This window comes from Chrysochloris asiatica, unplaced genomic scaffold, assembly GCF_000296735.1.
Source record: "Chrysochloris asiatica unplaced genomic scaffold, ChrAsi1.0 scaffold00063, whole genome shotgun sequence".
Taxonomy (NCBI): Eukaryota; Metazoa; Chordata; class Mammalia; order Afrosoricida; family Chrysochloridae; genus Chrysochloris; species Chrysochloris asiatica.
This window is the reverse complement of record NW_006408581.1, coordinates 15,260,360-15,283,755: the sequence shown is the minus strand read 5'-3', so window position 1 is coordinate 15,283,755 and position 23,396 is coordinate 15,260,360. Positions and strand designations below refer to the sequence as shown.

General features: G+C 39.0%; 1 protein-coding gene across 1 annotated transcript in view; it reads right to left on the bottom strand.

Annotated features, from left to right (window-relative positions):
• Window positions 1-4,165: 4,165 nt before the first annotated feature.
• The window catches only part of BORA (bora, aurora kinase A activator), a 48,950-nt gene continuing 29,719 nt past the window's right edge, over window positions 4,166-23,396 (bottom strand). The window contains exons 12-13 of the mRNA XM_006864317.1: window positions 8,342-8,459; window positions 4,166-4,233 (exon numbers count right to left, since the gene is read on the bottom strand). Of these exons, the coding sequence (XP_006864379.1) occupies window positions 4,166-4,233; window positions 8,342-8,459 (186 nt within the window). The remainder of the gene's footprint in view (window positions 4,234-8,341; window positions 8,460-23,396) is intronic.

Here is a 23,396-nt window from a genome sequence, read left to right as displayed (position 1 = left end):
ACTTTAAAAAGTTCCTGTGCAGCAGATTTGCCCAGTGCAATACATCGTCTGATCTCTTGCTGGATCATAAGGTATTTCTATTTCCAACTTTCTGAGGAAGCGCCATATTGCTTTCCAGAGTGGTTGGACCACTTTGCAATCCCATTTTTTTTGGTATATTTCTTGTTGAGCATATACACAGAACATATAGCAAGTTTCTACATAATCAGCTTAGTGATAATTTTATTCTTTGAACTACTATTTGCACCCTCCATTTTCAAGTTGCTTTTTCCCTATAAACAAAATCACTGCCCTAATCCCTTGAGTTGGAGTCCTGGTGTGTCACTATAAGCTAATAATGCACTGGACCACAAGGTCAGTTTGATCCACATGGTCGGCAATTCAAATTCACCAGCTGCTCCTTGGAAACTGTGAGTCAGAACCAACCTGATAGCAGTTAGCAACAATAGTCCTTTGATTTACTGTTGTCAATTTAACCCCAAATCTGTAGATTTTAAAAGAGCGGACAGTCCTTACTAGGTAAACTATTGTTTGGTCTTAAGACTTCAGGAGATATTTTGGTTTAAGGTTGAAAGATATGTTGTTCTTGTAAGGTGCCATTGAGTTAGTTCCGACACAGCATCTTTATGTACACAGAACCAACTACCACCCAGTCCTGCACCATTCTCACAACTGATGCTACACTATTTGCTTCTACCACTGGGTCATCCATCTTGTTGGGGACCTCCCTTTTTCTCTGACCCTCCACTTTACCTAGCATGATGTCCTCCACAGACTGGTCCCATCTAATAATACGTCCAAAGTATGAGAGACGAAGTCTGGCCATCTTTGCTGCTAAGGAACATTCTGGTTGTGCTTCATCCAATACAAATTTATTTGTTCTTCTGGCAGTCCATGGTAGCTTTAATGTTCTTGTCCAACACCACAACTCAAATGCATCTATTTTTCTATGTCTTCATTATTTATTATCCAACATCCATGTGCATATGAGGCTTGGGCCAGGTGCACCTTAGTCCTTAAACTGACATCTTTTCTCTTAAAAAGGTCTTCTGCAGCACATGTGAGTAATGCAATGTTATTTGATGTTTTGACTGCTGTGTCCATGAGTGTTGACAGTGCATCTAAGCGAAATGAAGTCTTTGACACCTTCAATCTTTTCTCCATTTATGATGATGTTATGTATTGGTCCAGTGCTATTTTTGTTCTTTATTTATTGAGGTGCAACCCATACCAAGTCTGTGTTCTTTGATTTTCATCAGACAGTACTTACAGTTTTCCTAGACTGATATTTCAGACATTCTACAATCCAATTATTAATGAATGTTTGCAACTGTTTCTCATTTTGCATTTTGCCCCATCAGCAAACGAAAGTCCCAAAAGCTTTACTCCACCCATATAATCAGTCAACTTTACTTTGAGGCAGCTCTTCCTTAGTCACATTTTGAGTGCTTTCCAACTGGCAGGGCTCATTTTCTAGAACTGTACCTGACAGTATTCTGTTGCTACTCATCATGTTTCAATAGTCAATATTCTGATACTGACATTTCACTGGTATCCATATGGTTTCTGTGGCTAAGCATTTGGAGGTGGACTGCCTCTCCTTCTGAGGCTGTCTTCTGGAAACTCAGCTGAAACCAGTCCCCCATGGGTGACCCTTCTGGCATTTAAATACTGGAAGCATCACTTCTGGCATCATAGTAACATGCAAGCCACCACAGTGCAACAGACAGATGAGTGGTGAGAAGGTTTCAAGATGATCTTGGTAATCTTTACAGTACTCATCCAACTTCCACAGCTCTAGAAAAGATGGATTCTATGACACTTTTAAATTTCTGTTCTGCATTTTTCTCCTTTTGATTAGGATTCAGCTACAGAATTTTTCTGCAAAATGTCCATTTATGATAATAGGACACCATCTAGTTCTGGTTGCCTGGCAAAGGAGGCAATGTTCATGGAGCCAACTAGACACCCATATTCCATATTGTATTTCTGTTTATTGCTCCAAAATAAAGACCAATTGTTGTGCCTTGGATGTCAGACTTTATTTCTTGACATGCACTTTTAGAATTGTAGGCATGATGACGCCTAACTTTTGGACCCCAAACTCCTGTTACATTCAACAACTGCCTTCAGTTTACATATAAAGCTTAAGTGAGTAAAGACTAAATTGCCTAATGCAGTATCTATGCCAATAGACCTAACGGTTGTATCTGAAGAAAGATGATCAAGTTATTCTAAACTTGGTTTTCAAATTAGAAACAAATTAATCATTAAAATAAGTCTCTCTCTATATATATACTGAACCTATGTAAATAAAAAACTTCTCACAGCTTGTTGTTAAGTGTCATGGAGTCAATTCTGACTCACAGTAACCAAGTTCTGTGGAGTGGCTGGTGGGCTTGAACTGCTGACCCTGTGCTTTAACTGTCAAGTGCGTATCCTAAAGCACCACATCTGGATTCATCTCAAAGCTTTGTTGTTATTGTTAGGTGCTGTCGAATCAGTTCCAACTCATAGTGACCCTGTATAGGGTTTCCAAGGTACAGCTGGTGGGTTTGAACAGCCAACCTTTCAGTTAGCAGCCCAATGCTTATTCTATAGCAGAGACAGATAACAAAGGCACTCTGGTAGCACTGGAGGGTAAGCATTGGGCTGCTAACCACAAGGTTGTCAGTTCAAAACCACCAGCCACTACACAGGAGAAAGATGAACTGTCTGCTCCCTGTCTCAGAAACCCTATACAAGGTCACTATGAATCAGAATTGACTCCATGGCAGTGTGAGAGAGAGTGTTGGGAGGATGGTGAGCCAGATGTATAATGACATTTTTTTTTTTTGCAAATTAGCTACAAACTTTGTTGTTAAGTACCATTGATTCAGTTCTGAATCACAGTGGCCTGTATAGGGTTGTCATGGAACAACTGGTGAGTTTGAAGTGACCTTGCTGTCAAGCCCTCATCCTACAGCGCCACACCAAGACTCCAGTTATAAGCTTTTAAGACTGTAAAAAGGAAGAAAATAATGTCTTTATTTCCTAGGGCTTCCTTTTGAATGAGACAATTCAATTTGAAAAAATTAGTGAATACAAATATACATGCTTCAAAGATAAATATATTCCAAAAACATTAATAGTACACTCACTCTACATTGAATTAATTAAATAAACAAAAAAAAGTTCTGATTACTACTTCATAGGTCAAAGCCCTGTAAGAATTCGGTCCCTGATGATTATCCTGGCTCTCCCACGCCCACCCTCTACCTAGCCAATTGGGATCAGCAACTTGAGCTGAAGCAGGCATTCTGACTGCCGCGTATTGATTCTGTACTTCCCACTTTTATCCCCCTGAATTAACAATGCTGCTAATACTACTTCAATGTTAGACTCTTTACAAAGTAGCAAAGAGAGTATAATCATGGGAAAGAAAAGTTCCTCCACAGAAATGAACAATTTTGACAATTAAAATTTTAGGAAACTCTTTTAAATGTACTTTCTGCCTCATTGATTAACTTTCAGATTTATCTCTAAATTAGGCTGACTTTGTTCACACAGGTTATGATTTAAATTCATGTGTGTGTTCATGATTTTCTATTGTCTATTAAAACATTTATTATAATGCCTTTACTTTTAATGTTATTTCTACATTTTCACAGAAATCAGTGCTGCCAGTTGACTTCATAGGAAGTTCACGGATCTATAGGATAGGAACAGAGTCAGTAGCTGTCACCATCTACACAGCTGAATGTATTTGTTTATTGTTCATCAAGGTACATACAAAAATACTTATTGATAAAAAATAAACTGTAGCAACGTGTTGAAGTTCCAGAGTGTTTCTGTTATCTTAAATCACTAAATTAAGTCCATGACTTTTCACATTATGGAGGGAAATGGTGTTAAGCATGTTGATTGAAACAATTTTCTCCCCACCACGATTCATGGTTAGAATTCTGCATGAAAAGCATGCCCATAGTTGTTCAGCCAGTCTTCGGTCCTAAGGGAGGTATTCTATGGATGGAAGCATTAAGAAGGATTTGCTGTTGTCTTCCAGCACCTCTGTGGTCTTGCTGTGAAAGAAAGAGAAGGAAAGGCCTTGTTTCAGTTTAAATATAGTCATTCAAGGAGGCAACTATGATATAAAAGTATTTCTAAAACCAGGAGGCAGATTTCCTTAGCTGAACTTGTTTAAGAAACAGAAAAGGTGTGTGTGTGTGTGGTTTTTTGCTGTATCAAAAATAACTTTATTTGGCTACAAGACAGACCATGAAGTAGCTTTCAATGATTAGGCTGCTAGCTGATGGTATCCATGTACGATGATCACTCATCGACAAACTACAGCCCATGGCCATATCTGGCCTGACTCCTATCCACTACAAACTAAGAATATTTCATGGTCTGAAAGTTGTATAAAAAGTAAAATTTCAATGTCCATAAATAAAGTTTTGCTGGAACATGGGGAAAACAATTTGGTCTTAATATTTATTTGATAACATGTTCACCTGCACTTTTGCTGGTGTTCGGTAGCGTAGTCGTTAACGATTCGGGCTGCGAACCTTAAGGTTAGCAGTTCGAAACTACCAGCTGCTCCGTGGGAGAAAGATGAGGCTTTCTGCTCCTGTAAAGATTTACAACCTCAGAAACCCTGTGCAGGGTTGCTATGGGTCGGAACCAACTCGATGGCACTTAACAACAACATAGTTATTTATTAGTAAACAGGCTTCTAAAAAAAAAAAAATCAAAGATTCTTAAGATTAGTGGCCCAAATCCACCACTCATCTTTCAGTTTGTCATATTGTGGTGGCTTGTGTGTTGCTGTGATGCTGGAAACTATGCCACTGGTATTTTAAATACAAGTGGGGTCACTCATAGTGGACAGGTTTCAGTGGAGCTTCAGACTAAGGCAGACTAGGAATGAGAGGTGGACCATTCCTGAGGAGTAAGTCATTGAAAACCTTAAGCACATTATCTACTACAGTACCAGAAGATGAGTCCCTCTGATTGGCAGGCATTCAAAATATGTCTGGAGAAGAGCTGCCTCTTCAATGTAGAGTTGACCTTAATGATGTGGATGGAGCAAAGCTTTCAGGACCCTCATTAGCTGATGGGACACAATTGAAAATGAGAAGAAACAGCTGCAAACATCGCATTAACCTGAAATGGGCTGATATTGGACAATTTGAATCAGATAATCAATATGGTAAACTATGCTGCAAGCAACACATTGAAGAGGAATGGCGTTGCACTCATTGACAGAAAAAAAAAATTCAGGCTCTTTCTTAAAGTACAATGCTATCTGGGAAGACCAGTCAATATCAATGGCTTATTCAGTGCAATGGACCTAACCTAGAGCTACACTCAGATGGAATACACAGGAATCAAACTGACTACACCTGCAGAATGAGATCATGGAGCTCAATATCATCCCCCTAAAGAAGACTAGGGACAGTCGGTGGAGCAGGCTGTCACGTGCAAGTTAAAGCTGATGCTGAAAAAAAAAAAAAAGTCCCAGATAGCCAAAATATGATCTTGATTATATCTCAACTGAATTGAGACCATCTCAAGAACAAATGCATTAGACACTAGTGATCAAAGACCATAAACTTGTGGAATCATTAAGAACATCATACATGGATGAAGAAAACAAAAGACCATTAAAAAGACAGGCAAAAAAAAAAAAAAGTAAGACCAAAGTGGATGCGAGAAGAGACTTTGGAACATGCTCTTTAGCGTAGAGAAGCTAAAGCGACTCTGGAAGAAATGATGACGTAAAAGAGCTGAACAGAATATTTCAGAGGGCAGCTTGAGAAGACACTGTCATGTATTATAATTAAAGATGCAAAGACCTGGAGTTAGAAAACTAAAAGAGAAGAACCAGTTCAGCTGGTTTTTCTTAACCCGAAAGAACTGAAGAAAAAATTTAAGCCTAGAACTTGCAATGCTGAAGAAGTCTATGGGCAAAGAGAATGATGCTGGAAACATCAGAAGATGAAAGGAATGTTGTTGTTAAGTACTGTGGAGTCGGTTCTGACTCATAGTGACCCTGCACAGGGTTTCCGAGGCTGTAAATCTTTACAGGCACAGAAAGCCTCATCTTTCACCCGCAGAACCACTGGTAGTTTCGAACTGCCGACCTTCAGGTTAGCAGCCTGATTCATAACCATTATGCTACTAGAGCTCCTTATGAAAGAAATACAATTATTATATATAAAAAAACATTAAAAAGTTGATTTTCAATCATTTCAAGAGGTACCATATGATGATCAACAAGTGATGGCATTGAAGGAAAAAGTCCAAGCAGTCTTGGCCAAAAGAAAAAAAAAAAAGAAAAGCTCAAGAAACTGACAGAATACAAATTAAAATGTTTTCAATAAATTGTTCTAACATACTGATGCAGCACTGGAGGTGCTCATTCATGTATGTCACAAAATCTGGACAACAGGTGTCTGGCTAAATGATTGGAAAAGAGCCATATTTGTGCCCATTCCAAAGAAAGGTGACCCAGTGGAAGATGGAAATCAAACAATACTATTAATATCACATGCAAGTAAAATTTTGCTGAAGATCATTTTAAAATGATTGTGGCAGTACATTGACAAGTAGCTATCAAGTGTTCAAAAGTAAAGATTTCAGTTTGAAAATTATGGTGTGCCTAACCCAAGCTATGGTATTTTCAGTAGCCCATGTGCATGTGAAAGTTGGATAGCGAATAAGGAAGATCACAGAAGAATTGAAGAATTTGAGTTATGGTGTCAGAGAAGAAGGTTAAAAGTACCATGGACTGCCAGAAGAAAAAACTAATCTGTCTTGGAAGAAGAGCGTGAATGCTGCTTAGGAGCCAGAATGCCAAGACTTTGTTTCCCATACTTTGGTTATATTATTAGGAGGAACTAGTCCTTGGAGAAGAACATCATGCTTTCTAAAGTAGAGGGTCAGCAAAACAGAGCAAGACCCCCAACAACATGGACTGACAGTCACAGCAACAATGGGCTCAAACATCAACAACTGTGAGGATAATGCAGAACTGGGCAGTGTTTCATTCTCTTGAGCACAGAGTCACTATGAGTCACAACTGACTTGATGGCATTGAACAACAGAACCCAAAATCATGATGGGTTCCTAGCTGCACACATTCTACCAGGGATAAAGTTCATTAAGAGTCTTAACAAGAGTCTATCTACGTGATACCTTTACAGTATGCTATGTTAAAAATCAAAAATTGCCATCAAGTCAGTTCCAACTCATGAAGCCCCATGTGTTGCAGAGTAGACCTGTACCTCATGGGGTTTTCAAGGCTGTGACCTTATGGAAACAAATCACTAGGTCTTTCTTCAAAGGAGCATCTGGGTGGGTACCATATACTCTGATAGGTTCACACCACCACCAGGGACTCCTTTGTAATATGATATGTAAGACACGTATCATTCATGGCATTCAAAATCTATACGGGCTGTTTCTGGCTTTTTAGTGTGTTTAATTTCATATACAGTATTCTCTCAGCTGTATTATTTCCCTCTCTAATAATAAAAGTCCTAATTTTTGAATTTTTTTTTTGTTGTTGTTAAGTGCTGTCAAGTCAGTTACAACCCACACGACCCAGTATAGGGTTTCAGAGGAGCAGTTAGTAAGCTTGAACCGCCAACCTTTCAGTTCAAACCAACTTTGCAGTCCAGCGCATAAACCCACAGCGCCACACCAGGAGTCCTTAATAAAGTTCACTTAATTTTTATAACATTAACTGAATCAAGATTTGATCCTGATTGTTGTTAAGTGCCCTTAAGTCAATTCTGACTTTTAGTGACCCTGCGTAGGGTTTCTGAGGAGCGGCTGGTGAGCTGTGAACCGCCAACCTTGTGATGTAATCTGACCTTGTGGTCCAGTGCATTATCTTGCAATATCAAAAAAAAAAAAGGTTTTTTAGATACCCATTTATACTAAGTGCCTGCTAAATATGGAATATTTCAAAGACAACATTAGGGGCAAATATCTCTGACTCACCTCCTACAAGGGACACCCTACTCAAAATTAAAAATTTTGAATTTTAACCAATTAATTTCAAGAACCATTCCAACATCTTCCTACACTCTCCCAAAGTGAAAGCATTAGGAAAAATAAAGCATTTAATTTAAAACCACCTTTTCTTGTTGCTAAATGAAATGAAAACAGAATGAGGTATGATCGGTGGTTCAAGGTCATCAGTTGCTTCTCAGAAACCCTATACAGGGTTGCTATGGGTCAGAACCAACCTGATGGCACTTCACAATAATATATTAAGCAGAACATGAGGAAAAAATTAGAAGAAATCACATTTAGTAAATATTTTCTTCATACCTTTCTTTGTATTAAAAACAAGATTTATTCTCAACTTCACAGGTTGGTACATCACTGTCTTTGCAGTAGCTTTCTGCCCCAATTGTATCCATGATATTGCTGCTTCCAGAGCTCTGTGTATTATAGCCACTGTCCATCTGATCAGAAAAAGGAGGAGAAAACAAAATCACATAAGGATAAAATATGTAAACTCACTTATCAGTAATAATCACAAAATTTTGAGGAAATTGAAAGTTAAATATTTAAGTTAATAATTTCATACAACAGAATACTATAACTCCGTATAACTCAACAATACATATTAAATGCAATTTAAAAGTAATGTATAAACACCAGAGTTATTTTTGTTAGGTGCCCTCAAGGCAGTTCTTACAGCAACCCTATACACAGCAGAATGAAACACTGCCTGGTCCCGCGCCAACCTCATAATCATTATGTCTTAGCCCACTGTTGCGGTCACAGTATCAGTCCATCTCATCGGGAGTTGTCTTCTTTTTCAATGACTTCACCAAACATGAAGTCCTTCTCCAGGGGCTGGTCCTTCCTGACAACATATCAAAAGAACAAGGGACGAAGTCTCACCATCCTGGCATCTAAGGTGCATTCTAGCTGTACTTCTTCCAAGATGGATTTGTTCTTCTGGCAGTCCAAGGTGCTTTCATTATTCTTCTCTAAACCATAATTAAAGTACATCAATTCTTCTGTGGTTTTCCATTTTCATTGTCCAATTTTGACATACATGAGGTGACTGAAAAGACGATGACTTGTCAGGTATAGCTTAATCTCTAAATTACATCTTTGCTCTTGAACACTTTAAAGACACCTTGCCTAATAGACTATGCCATTTGATTTCCGTGAATGCTGCTTCCATGGGAATTGATTAAGGATACAAATAAAATGAAATCCTTGACAGCGTCTATCTTATCTTTATCATGATATTATACATTGGTTGTGAGGATTTCAGCTTTCTTCATATTAAAGGCTGTAGTCTTTTTTTAAAAACTTTTATTATGAATTATGTGATAGTTTACATGGGAGAACATTAGCTTTACATTCATTCTACAGTGTATCGTTACATTGCTATGGTTACAATCCCCTCCATGCATCATCAAGCAACCAAAGGGTACACCCCGCAAGTAAAAGCTGTAGTCGTGAATTTTTATCAGTAACCATTTTAAGTGCTCTTTGCTTTCAGCAAACAAGGCTGTGTCACCTGCATTTTACAGGTTATTAATGAGTCTTCTCCCAACCCTGATGCCACGTTCTTCATATAATCCAGCGTCTCAAATTATTTGCAGCATACAGATTGAATATGTATGATGAAAGGATACAACCCTGACACCTTCCTTTCCTAATTCTACCTTTCAGTTCTATTCTAACAACTGCTTCTTGATCTATGTACAGGTTTCTCATGAGTACAATGATGTGTTCTGGAATTTCCGTTCTTCACAATGTGATCCACAGTTTTTTAATGATCCATACAGTTGAATACCTTTGTAAAGCACAAGTAAACATCTTTCAGGTATTTACCTACATACAAGGTAACTCTCCATCACTTGTCTGTTAGTTCATCTTCCGTGTGTTGCAGTGATGACGCAGCTATACTATTATTCTAAATACCAGCAGGGTCACCCAGGAGGAACAGGGTTCAGGGGAGACGAACCACTTCTGAAGAGTTAGCCACAGAAAACTTTATGAATGGCAGCAGAACACTGTCTACTATATTGCCATATAAACACCTCAGGTTGGAAGGCAATCAAAACATGACTAAGGAAGAGCTTCCTCAACAAAGCAGAGTGTCCACAAAATGATATGAATGGAGCAAAGCTTTCAGAACCTTCATATGATGATGGGGCACATCCCAAATAAGGAGATGTGAAAAAACAAAAAACAAAAAACAAATCCCGGCTGCAAATAGCTATTAGTAACCAGAACTTGGAATGTATAAGCTGTCGAAAATAAAATGGAATACATAAAGATCAATATCCTAGGCATTAGTGAGCTGAAGGAGTCCTAATGTGGTACGGTAGGATAAGCACTGGACTGCAAGGTTGGTGGCTCAAACCTACCAGATGTTCCTTGAAAACCCAACACAGGCTTACTATGAATCAGAACGGATTCAACGGCATTTAACGGCAACAAGAGAGCTGAAATGGACTGATATTGGACATTTTGTGTCAGATAATAACATAGTTTACCATGCCAGGAATGGACAAATGGAAGAGAAATGGTTTCACATTCATTGTCAAAAAAGAGCATTTCAAGATCTATCTTGAAGCGCAATGCTGTTTGTAATAGGTGTATCTATACACCTACAAGGAAGACAAGTTAATATCACTATTGTTCAAATGTATATACCTATCACTAAATCTGGAGTCCTTGGTGTGGTGGTCGGGGTTGATGAGCTAGACTACAAAGTCAGCTTGAATCACAAGGTCGGTGATTCAAGCTCACCAGCCATTCACTGGAAACCCTATTTAGAGTCGCTATGGGTCGGAATCGACTGGATGGCACTTATAAACAACAATCACTAAATCGAGGGATAATGAAATTGAAGTTTTTACCCATTTCTTAAATCTGAAACTCATCAAACATATAATCAAGATGTACTAATAATTACTGGTGATTGGAAAGTGAAAGATGAAAACAAGGAGGAAATATTGGTACTTTAAAAATATGCCCTTAGTGATAGAAATGATACTGGCTATTGCACGATAGAATTTTGCAAGACCAATTGCCTATTTATTGCAAATACCTTTTGTTAACAACACAAACAGCTACTATACACATGATCTTTGTCAGATGGAACACTCAGAAAGCAAATTGGCTAAATCTGTGGGAAGAGATGATGGTGAAGCTCAATCAGGCACAATAAGACCATAGGTCAACTGTTCAACACAGCAACAATAGCTCATATGCAAGTTTATATTGAAGCTGAAGAAAACTGAAACAAGTCCATGAGAGCCAAAAGATGCTGTTGAGTTAATTACAATGTATAGTGACCCTGTATAGGGCTTCAAAGGCTGAAAATCTTTACAGGAGCAGGAAAGTCTCATCTTTCTCCCGCTTGAATATATCCCACCTAAATTCAGAGACCATCTCAAGAACAGATTTGATATGTTGAACAGTAAGGACAAAAGACCAGCTGTAGGATGATGTCAACAGCAGTACTAGGAAGAACACAGCTGGAAAAAAAAAAGAACAGACCCAAATGGATGTCTGTTTAGAGAAGAGACTCTAAAACTGGCTCTTGATCTCAGAGAAGCTAAGATCATGGGGAAAATGATGAAGAGAAAAAGCTGCACACAAAATTTCAAAGGCCAGCTTGAGAAGACAAAGTCAAGTATTATAATCAACAACAGACTGAAACACGACAATTATGAGGATGGTGGAGGACGGGGCAGATTTTTGTTCTGTTGTGCACAGGATTAGTACGAGTTGGAACGGACTCAATGGACCCTAACAACAACAAGGTAGTTCTATATAAAATGATTTTTCTTCAAAGTAGCTACCTTTACTATGTATTCCCTTCCAATGAAATACATTTTGTAATTGCTTTCAGAATCAACAAATTCTCCACTAAGATCATACTTTCATGTTACTTTGTCTAAGGGTAAAATTCACTTCACATTTGAACTCATTTACCACATTTGTCTCTAAAGGGCTTGGCTGCGTTTCTAATTTAAAATTACCTACAAGGAATGCAACCATTGTTGATGTTGTTAACTGTCAAGTCAATTTTGATTCAAGGTGACCCTAACATTCAAAATAGCCTACTGTTCTTAAAAGGTGGCGATACATTTAATCACACCCAATTGTTAAAATAAAAGGCAGGCAGAGCTTTATAATTCTGTATACATGAGGGAGCTTCAAAAGTTCAAGAAAAAAAAACAAATTTCAAGTAATATGGCCGACTAGGCAGATGCACTACACAAACCTTGTACAAGTAAGAAAAAGAGATCAAATAAAACAGACACAGATGAAAATTTTGGCACTCTGAACTTTAGAAGAAAGATCAGAGGTATATGAAGTCCATGCTGGAAGAAGAGGCTGAGCAGGGATGGTCACAGAGGGAGACTGCCTGGTAAACGTCTGGTCACACATGGCTAGACTTGTAAGCAGCTGTAGCAGAGTAAGCCTGGCAGAACAGAGTCATAGAGGTTATAGAAAAGGGGTTATTTCTTCTTTTCACCCCATTCTTCCTTGGTGACCAGAGGTGTGGCAAGCTCCCGCCCTCATCCACTCCCCACACCCCCCACCTGCGCACACCCTGCTCTCCAGCTGTTTGGAGTCACATGATTGGAAGCCATGCCAGTATGAATCAGGGACCAGCTGTGCTGCTCTGGTGCCTGGATTCAAGTAGGCTCGAATCCAGAGCTATAAAACCGGCGGAGCCAACAGACCAGCATTTAATTAGTCATCCTGAATCCAGCTTCCCTGTAGTCCTAACAGGCACTAAAACCAGATCCCTCAACTACTTCTGGATTGAGTGCCCTGAACATAGGTAACACCAAGGCCAACAGAAACTCCATCTAGGGCCGGAACTCTGCTTTTACATCCCTTACTCAACCACCTCATGGCTCCTTTGGATTAGAGGAGTCTCTCAGAGATTTCTTCCCTCCAGGTCCAACAACTACACTGTTTGTTTTTACAAACACAACAATACCACAATATCCCAGAGACAATTTCAGCTTACACAAAAAAACAAGAGGGAATGACTCAAACAAATGGCCAAGATGCAGAAACAGGAAACATTTCTGAGGAAAAAAAGGTAATGAAACTGACTGAAAAGAATTCAAAAGGATGATATTTTGATACCTTCAAATGACTGACAGAAAGATCAAGGAAAGCTAAGAGAAAGAACTTTAGAATAAATCAGAAACACGCTACAAGAACAAACAGACAAAATAAATGCAAATTTTGAAATATGAAACCTGCAATTAAACTCCAGACAATCAATACCAAGATCTCAGAAATGGACAATACATGGAAAGGGCAAAGGAGAAGATTTATGCAGTGGAAGCCCAAATTAGTGAACTAGAAGATTAATCTCTTAATACTAGTATGCTAATACAATCAGAAGAAAGAATGAAAAAATTCAAAGAGTGCCTAAGAGCTATGGAATTCCAGACAAGAGACAATAAATAGCACAAAGAAAACCGTTAACAATTTTTTGGAAGAAAACATCCCTAACATCATGAAAGATAAGACAATCATACAAGAAGCTGAACAAAACCCCAAAACAGGATAGACCCCAAAAGAAAATCACCAAGACATAGCATAATCAAACTTTCCAAAATCGAAGACAATTCAGGAAAAACAGTTACCTACAAAGGAGAACCAATAAGACAAAGCTCTGATTTCTCAGCAGAAACCATTCAAGCAAGGTGGCAATGGGATGACATATACAAAACTATGAAAATAATTACCAACCAAGAATCATATACCCAGCAAAGCTGTCCCTCAATTACAACAGCAAAAATAGGACATTTCCTGATAAGCAGAAATGAAAGGAATTTGTAATGCTCTGACCTACTTTACAAAAAATGCTAAAGGGTGATCTTTGGACTAAGAATCAACAGCAGACAAACAGCCTGCGATTACCAAACATGACAACACCACCCAAAACTCAATCCAGATATGTTGTTGATTAATTGCTGTCTAGTCAGTTACAACTCATAGTGACCTTGTACAGGGTTTCCGAGGAGTGGCTGCTAAGTTTGAACCATGACCTTGTGGCTCAAACTGTCCTTGCAGTCCTGTGCTTATCCTACAGACACACACCAATCCAGATAAAGATGTACTTAAAGTAAAACAAACTTACAAGACTGAAAATAGCAAATCATAGATATTAATGTAAAATGAAGTCAAATATAAAGCAAAAAGATACAGATATGGATTTAGAAACAGAACTTCCAAATTACAATGAAGTTAGGTGGACGTCAAAATAAAACAGACTGTTATAAGTAGGGAAAGTTAATAAATTACAGAGTGATGTCAAAGAAAAACAACATACCTGCACATCAAAAGAAATAGAGAAGAAAATCAGGAAGCTTGAGTAACCATTGTTGTTGTTGTTGTTATGTGCTGTGGAGTCGGTTCCGACTCATAGCGACCCTGTACAGGGTTTCCGAGGCTGTAAATCTTTACAGGAGCAGAAAGCCTCATCTTTCTCCCGCGGAACGAACAGCTGGTAGTTTCGAACTGCTGACCTTGCAGTTCACAGCCCGATTCATAACCACTACGCTACCAGAGCTCCTTTTGAGTAACCATTAACACAACAGAAATGAAAAATGACAAACAAAATGAACACAGCATAAACAATTATGTTGAACAAAGAAACCAGCAGCACCAGAAAAAAGTACATAGAAAAATGACAGCAATTAATTCATACCTATTGATAATTATACTGAATGTAAATGGATTAAATGCACCAGTCAAAAGCCACAGAGAGGAGAATGGATAAGAAAACAGGAGGGAAGATGAAGGTGGTGGGAGACTTGGAGGAATGAATGTAAATAGAGGTAAAGACTGTTAACTGTGGGGACATTGAGAGGACTGCAATCAGATAATGAAGCAAAGTACATGATTTGTTGAATGTAAAATGATGATCTGCTCTGTAAACCTTCACTCAATTCACAATAAAAAGTTGGGGGGAAAAAGTTTGTAGCAAAATAGAATAAAAGAGAATGGAATTGTTCCAATTTTTTTAAGCCACCTCATACAGTGGCTACAGATGTTAGTTCAACTTTTTGTGTGTCCATTAAAGTTGCAGCATGTTTTAACACACACGGTCCATTCCTAAAGAGTAGAACAACCAAAAAGATTACAGCGAAAAAGTTTTGGTACATATAAACATTTACTGCATGCTCAAGAGTCAAACAACCCTATTATTTTCAGATGAGAAAATTAAGAATTAGATTTAGAAAGACTTACTTTCCACAATGTCACAAAATAATGAGATGATCCACAACCTAACACCCTATAGTTGAACACAAACATACACATATACATAAGTCCCCACAAAGGATTCATCTTTCACTTACGGCCTTTTCTGCAAACTAGAATCAGAGGGGAAGACCAAAAACAATGTTGTTTTTGCCCCTTACAAAATCAGAACATCCTAGAAAATGCATTCTATCATTCAGAATCCAACGAAAAAATGTTTCCAGTTTTAAAGGATGCAATTTTTCTCGACTAGGAGCAATGTTCTATCCCTTACGATATGTAAAATAGAATCACCATTCCATCTCCAGAAGCAGCTCATTCAGCTACTTGTTCAAACTCAAGGCATCAAACTGCTTCCAGAGAATCTACCAATTACTCTTAAAGATCTCCCTTCTAATATTTATCGCTGCCAAATAACAGGAGTCCTGGTGTGGTGCTGTGGGTTAATGCACCAGACTGCAAAGCTGTTTGAACTGCCAAGGTCGGCGGTTCAAGGTCACCAGCCGCTCCTTAGAAAGCCTATAAAGGGTTGCTATGGGTCACTTAACAACATAGGTCAAACAATAATTTCCCCTGAATATAGCAAGAGAAAATTTATTCAGTTTAACAGTAGGGCACACAGAGTTTGTCACACTATGCAAGGCTAAATGGAGTGATCGTAGCTGCCATGTTTCTCACCTTCTTGTATGCCATCGACTCGATTTAAACTCAAAGTAACCACACTGAGAACAGAACTGTTCCAATGGGTTTCCGAGGTTGTAATCTTTATGAGAGCAGATGGTCAGGTCTTTTCTTCCAAGGACCTGCCAGTAGGAGTCGAATGGCCAAGCTTCTGGTTAGCAGCCAAGTGCCTACCTACTCTGCCACCAAGGTTTCCTGTCACTCACCTGTTGTTATTTTTAGATGCCATTGAGTCAGTACCGAGTCATAGTGACCCTATGCACAACAGAATGAAACACTGCCCAGTCCTAGACCAACCTCATAATTGTCGCCAAGCTTGAGTCCATTGATGCTGCCACTTGGCCAATCCATCTCAATGGGGTCTTCCTCTTTTTCTCTGACCCTCCACACCTTACCAAACATGATATCCTTCTCCAGCAACTGGTCCCTCCTGACAATATGTCCGAAGTATGAGAGACGAAGTTTGGCCATCTTGGCCTCCAAGGAGCTGTACTTCTTCCAACACTATTTGTTCTTTTGTCAGCTCATGGTACTTTCAATATTTTCCCCCAACACCGTAACTCAAATGTATCAATTCTTCTACAGTCTTCCTTATTCACTGTCCAAGTTCCACATGCATATGAGGTTATTGAAAATACCATGGCTTGGGTCAGGTGAATCTTAGTCCTCAAACTGACATCTTTTGTTCTTCAACACTTCAAAGAGGTCTTGTGCAGCAGATTTACCTAATACAATATGTCATCTGATTTCTTGAATGCTGCTTCAAGGAGTGTTGATGGTTGGTCGAAGTAAAATAAAGTCTTTGAGAAGAATCTTTTCTCCATTTATATGGATGTTGTTTCTTTGTCCAGTTGTAAGGATTTTTTTTAACATTGATGTGCAACCCGTACTGAAGGCTGTGGTCTTTAATCTTCATCAGTAAATATTTTAAGTTTTCTTCACTTTCAGCAAGCAAGACTGTATCATCTGAATATTACAGGTTGTTAATGAGTCTTCCTTCAAACCTGATGCCACATTTTTCTTCCTATAATCCAACTTCTTGGATTATTTGTTCAGCATACAACTGGAATAAGTATGGTAAAACAATACAACCCTGGCGTATACCTTTCCTAATTTTAAACCCAGACCACTACTAATGTCAGTGTCTAATATATACCAACCAGACAACACAGATCATATTCTTCAGTTATCAATAAGGTAGGCCGCTGAGAAAGATGAAATGCTCAAAAAGATTAAAAGTCATACACTATCAAAGAGACCGTAAGTATCTCGCCTTAAGATCCCACAGCTTGTAAGTTAAAGAACTCTTCATTCAAATTTAGTTCTGAGGGCATATTTATGTTCTTTCAGTGATCCTTGTTGTTGTTGTTGTTGTTAAGTGCCATCAAGTCAGTTCCGACCTATAGCAACCCTGTATAGGGTTTCCGAGGAGTAGCTGGTGAGTTTGAACCGCTGACTTTGTAATTCAAATGGCATTGCAGTCTGGCATATGAAGCCACAGTGCCACACCAGGACTCCTTCAGTGAGCCTTGTTGTTGTTGTGAAGTGCCGTCAAGTCAGTTCCAACCCACAGCGACCCTGTATAGGGTTTCCAAGGAGCAGCAGGTGAACTTGAACCACCGACTTTGTAGTTCAAACGGCTTTTTAGTCTGGCGCATTAACCCACAGTGCCACACCAGAACTCCTTCAGTAAGCCAAGCTACCTCTAAATTGTAACTATATCCTATACTTATACTTGGATAATATTCTCGAATTGTGGCAATTTCTTTTTCCATCACATGAATCAGATCCCATTTTCTTTCTGAAATTTGTCACAGTTCTTAACTGGCAACAGATGGTCCTATAATGTCATTCCTTGGAATCTGGTCTCAATGTCTTTCCAGGCTGTATGTAGTTAGATGTATTTATATTTCCTCACTCAGGGTAGGAGTCTAGTCTTCATCATCACCTGGGATTAAGACAGCTTTCTCCTCAGAAGAGACTTCAGTGTTTAGAAGTCTTTTAGCTTTATTATTTCATCACTCCTTGTCACAGAAGACACAGTCTCCCAGTATTATTTATCAAAAACTAGACACTACTGGGTTTACCCACATTAATAACAATAATCACAGGTCATCCTATAATTCTGTGATTATTCCCTTTTGGATAAAAGGGAACAAACTCAAAGAAATGGTCACTTCCTAAAGTTTACAAAGCCAGTTTTCTTTATTAACTGCTATTCCAGCGCAGATTCAAGAACTTCCATCTATATCCACCATAGCCTCTTGTCTCCCAGTAACAATCCTCCTGCCAGGGCTCAATGCACTATCCCATCTAGCATGCCTCACTTCCCTCATCTAAAACAAGCACAGCATGGTCTCAGATATTGAACAGACATATAATTGATACCTATTATTATAAATTATCCTGTTCATCCATTAAAAAGAACCTTTCCCTTCTTCTTTATATAAATGCGCTTTTTCTCTCATCTAAGATAAAAGCAAAAGTAAAAATACAAACAAAATGATAAAAAAATCTTTGGCTTTGCTCTCTTCCAGTTACCTCTCTTTCCCTTCACAATTGAGCTTCTTGAAAGAGTTGCTACACACATCATTTGATTACCTTGCCCCTTAACTTTCCATTCACTCTTCACAAGCCCCCTCCAACCTTGAGATTATGCAAATAACTACCTAATAACTTCTGCTATCAATTCCAACAGCCACTCTTCCATCTTGCTATTCCTTGCTCTTGTTTTGATAGTAGAAACCATTCTCTCCTCCTTAAGCTCCATGCTTCGATAATATCCTCATGTTGTTCCCACCTCCCTGACTGATCTTCCCGGAGCTCATCTTTCTCTATTCATCCCTTCAATTTTTCCTCAGGGTTCCAAACCTTGGACCACTGATTTTCTAATTCCTGATGTGCGGAAACTATGATCATATAGACTGGGTATTCTAGAACATTTAATTGTGCTCATTAGGAACCTGTACTTAGACCAAAAGGTAGTTGTCAGAACAGAACAAGAGAATACTACTGAATGGTTTAAAATAAGGAAAGGTGTGTGTCAGGGTTGCATCATTTCACCATATTTATTTAAACTGTATAAAAGAACAGAATATTATACAATCTGCAAAGCTGGATCATATGAAAAAGAATGTGGGATCAAGGCTGGAGGAAGACTCACTAACAGCCATCAGTATGCAGATGATACAAACTTGCTTGCTGGAAGTGAAGAGGGCTTAGACTCCATTTTTCTTATACCCATTATCAACATTCAAGGAAGCAGCAGCCAAGAAATCAAATGACGTATTGCATTAGGTAAATCTTCTGCACAAGGCCTTTTAATGTATTCACAAGCAAAGATGTCAGTTTAAGGACTAAAGTGTGCTTGACCCAAGTCATGGTATTTTCAATAGCCTCATATGCATGTGAAAATTAGACAATGAATAAGAAAGAAGAATTGATCCAATTGAATTATGATGTTGGCGAAGAATATTACAAGTACCATGGACAGCCAGGAGAACAAACAAATCTGTCTAAGAAGTGCAGTCAGAATATTCCTTGAAGCCAGGATGGTAAGATTCATCTCACATACACTGGACAAGTTATCAGGAGGGACCAGTCCCTGGAGAAGGGCATCATGCTTGGTAAATGGTGAGGCTGCAAAAAGAAGACAGACTCCCAAAGAGATCTGACTGACACAGTGGCAGCAGTAATGGACTCAAACAATTGTGAGGATGGTGCAGGACCAGATAGTATTTGTTCTGTCGAGCACAGGATCGCTGTGAGTTAGAACCAACTGGATGGCATCTAACAACAACGTAATTATAGAAGGACATAGGTTTCCAATGGTTAGTACAATCAGATGACTATTAAGTTGTATTTTGGAGTCCTGGTGTGGTGCTGTAGTATAAGTACTGAATTGCTAACCACAAAGTTGGCGGTTCAAACCCATCAATCACTCCTTGGAAACTATAAACGGTTACTATGAGTTGGAAACAACTCAACTGCACCAAACAAAAACAAAGCATATTTCAAATACATTGTGGTTGTTAAGTACCATCGACTCATAATGACCCTGAATAGGGTTTCTAAGGAGCAGGTGGGTTTGAGTCACCAACCTTATGGTTAGCGATCCAGCGCTTATCCTATTCAAAATCACCAAAAGATGAAGACAACCGAAGTATCCATCAACAGATAAATGGATAAACATGTGGTTGTTGTTGTTAAGTGCCATCGAGTCGGTTCCGACCCATAGTGACCCTGAACAGGGTTTCCGAGGCTGTAAATCTTTATGGAAACAGAAAGCCTCATTTTTCTCCCGTGGAGCAGCTGGTAGTTTTGAACTGCTGACCTTGTGGTTCGCAGCCCGATTCGTAACCACTATGCTACCAGAGCTCCTTAAGCATGTGGTATATACATACATTTTCCCAGATAGAGAAATAAGGCCCTAATCCATTCTACAACATGGATGAACCTTCAAAAGCTTATGCTCAGTAAAATAATTCAATTGCAAAGGCACAAATACTGTAAAATCTCACTGACAGGAAGTAACAAGAACAGGCAAATCTAGAGATCACAGTTCGTTAGTGATTTCCGGGGACAGGAAACAGGAGAAAGGGGCAGTCACTGTGCAGGAAGTAGTGTGTATTTGTTCACAGTGACAGGAAGTTGGTACAGACTATGGGTCGTGGTTGCACAACATAATGTAATTGATATAACTAAATTGTACACCTGAAAAATGATGAATTGAAAAATGTATTACATCTATTATACAGAATACAGTAATTAAAAACAAGGCTGAGAGCACTAAAATGTTATAGAGTTATTGTGAGAATTATATTAATTTACATATGTGTATGTTGTTAAGTGCCTTCGAGTTGATTCCAACCCACAGCAACCCTGTAGAGTTTCCAAGGAGCAGCTGGTGAGCTTGAACTGCCGACCTTGCAGTTCCAACAGCTTTGCAGTCTGGCTCATTAACCCACAGCGCCACAGCAAGACTCCAGCACATATGTGTATACACACGCACAAAGGGGCTTCAAAAAGTTTGTGGACAAATGGAATTAAAAGATAAACGAATGTACCCATGAAATTTCTAAAGCTCGCTCGCATATATACAAACCTCACTACTTATTTACTTAATTAATATTCAACATTTCATATTTATGACAAGAGTAAAACAGCGACTACCTATTTTGTGCATTATCACCATGTGTTGACAGTAAGGAATGTTGAGGTATAAGGTGACAGTAATGCTGGCTGTGATGTTTAAGGTTGTATGTCAACTTGGTTTGGCCATGATTCTCAGTGGTTTGGCAGTTAGGCAGTGATGTAATCTAGCAATTATTTAATGATGCAGTCATCCTCCATTCTTACATAGAGACCTGGCCTGACCATGTTGTTAAGTGAGGAGTGGGTGAGTATGTACACATACGTACATATACATACATGTGCTGTTAGCTACCGTCTAGTCATCTCCAGCTCATAGCAACCTTACGCACTACAGAACAAAATGAAGTCCAGTTGTTAAGTGCCTAAGAATAGGTTCCAACTCGTAGCGATCCTATATAGGGTTTCCGAGGAGCGGCTGGTGAATCTGAACTGCTGACTTTGTGGTTCAAACCAATCTTGAGGTCCAGTGCATTATCCCACAGTGCTATACCAGGACTCTGGTTGTCAGGTATGTATATATATAATTTAGAAGAGTGGCTAGCATATTAAAATACTGTATTATTATAATACTATTATAATATTAAGAGTCCTGGTATAGCACTGTGGGATAATGCACTGGATAGAAAAATCATATGAACCACAAGGTTGGTGGTTCCAGCTCACCAGCTGCTCCTTGGAAACCTTGTACAGGGTCGTTATGGGTCAGAACTGACTCAACGGCACTTAAAAACAATTATATTACATATTAGCTATTATTGTTGTTGTTGTTAAGTGCCATCAAGTCAATTCTGACCTATAGCAACCCTACATAGGATTTCCAAGGAGCAGCTGGTGAGCTGGAACCACCAACCTTGTAGTTTGAAGACTTTGCAGTCTGGCGCATTAACCCACAGCGCCACATCAGGACTCCTTAGCTATTATTATAAGTCAGTATATAGGAGTTCTGGTAGCGTAGTGGTTACGATTCGGGCTGCGATCCTTAAGGTCAGCGGTTCGAAACTACCAGCCGCTCCGCAGGAGAAAGATGCGGCTTTCTACTCCCGTAAGGATTTACACCCTCGGAAACCCTGTACAGGGTCGCTATGGGTCGGAACCGACTCGAAGGCACTTAACAACAACAATATACTCAAATTAAAAAGCTGGAACTCTAAAACCAGACTATCAGGATTCAAACTTTGGCCCTACTTCTAACTAGTTATATTACATAATCAGAATAGTACCTGACATATAGTAAGAGCTACATTAAATGTTAGATACTATTATTAGGAAGTGGGGATTAAGAACTGCCCTTCTGTTTTAAAGTTCTTTCAGAACCAAGGACTACCACAGTTCATAAATAAAGGTCTATGAAAGTGTTGACTATGACATTTCTTTGCTAAATGAATCAAGCTTTCTTGCTGCCAGACATTGCAATGTTAGAAATGTAGGACATGAAAAATGCTGGCTATAAAAGCACACTATCTTTAAAGAAAAACATAAAAGGTATACATAAAAGTACTATTGTTGTTAAGTGCTGTTGAGTCGGTTTCAACTTATAGTGATCCTGTGTAGGGTTTCTGAGGGCTGCCTAGTGAATTTGAACCACCAACCTTGTAATTCAAATGACCTTGCAGTCCAGTGCTTATCCTACAGCACCATACCAGAACTTCAAAAGTACTCTAGCCTCTGTTCTTTTATTCCTATATCATAACAGAAAAACAAAACCTAATTGCATTTTTAAAATACAACTACTATACTAGAAATTTCATTCCTGCTCCTGTGTTCACTTTGAGTTTGAATGTATGTGAGCTTGTGGGTGACCACTCTGGTCTACTGGTGAGTGGAAGAGGGGGAAAGGCAGCAATGAAGAAATGGGCTGAGTTCAACTATGGTCCATTGACTCCTGTTGACCTGAAGATGAGAGAGAGAAGAGGAAGGGCTGGTTGGTCCAAAGTGTGGTGAGGCCTGGAGACACCTCAGTCCATGGACAAGGACATAGCCACAAAGGGCTAGAGCTGAGAGTGAATCATCTACCTGATATGAAGTGAAGGGAGATGCAAAAGAACACCCAAACTTGCAGATAGTACACATTTGACCTAGCCTCAATGGCTTGATAATCAGAACTTGTCTAGAGGAAGATTTAAAAAAATAAATAATACAGGAAACAAGGGTAAATTACTACAACTTGATGAACCTGACCTATACTCATGGAAGTAGTTACTCTAAATACCAACAGAGAGGGAAGGAGTCTTCACATCAAGTATCAATGCTATTCCCTCTGTACACAGGGTAGTCAGGGACGGGCAACTCAG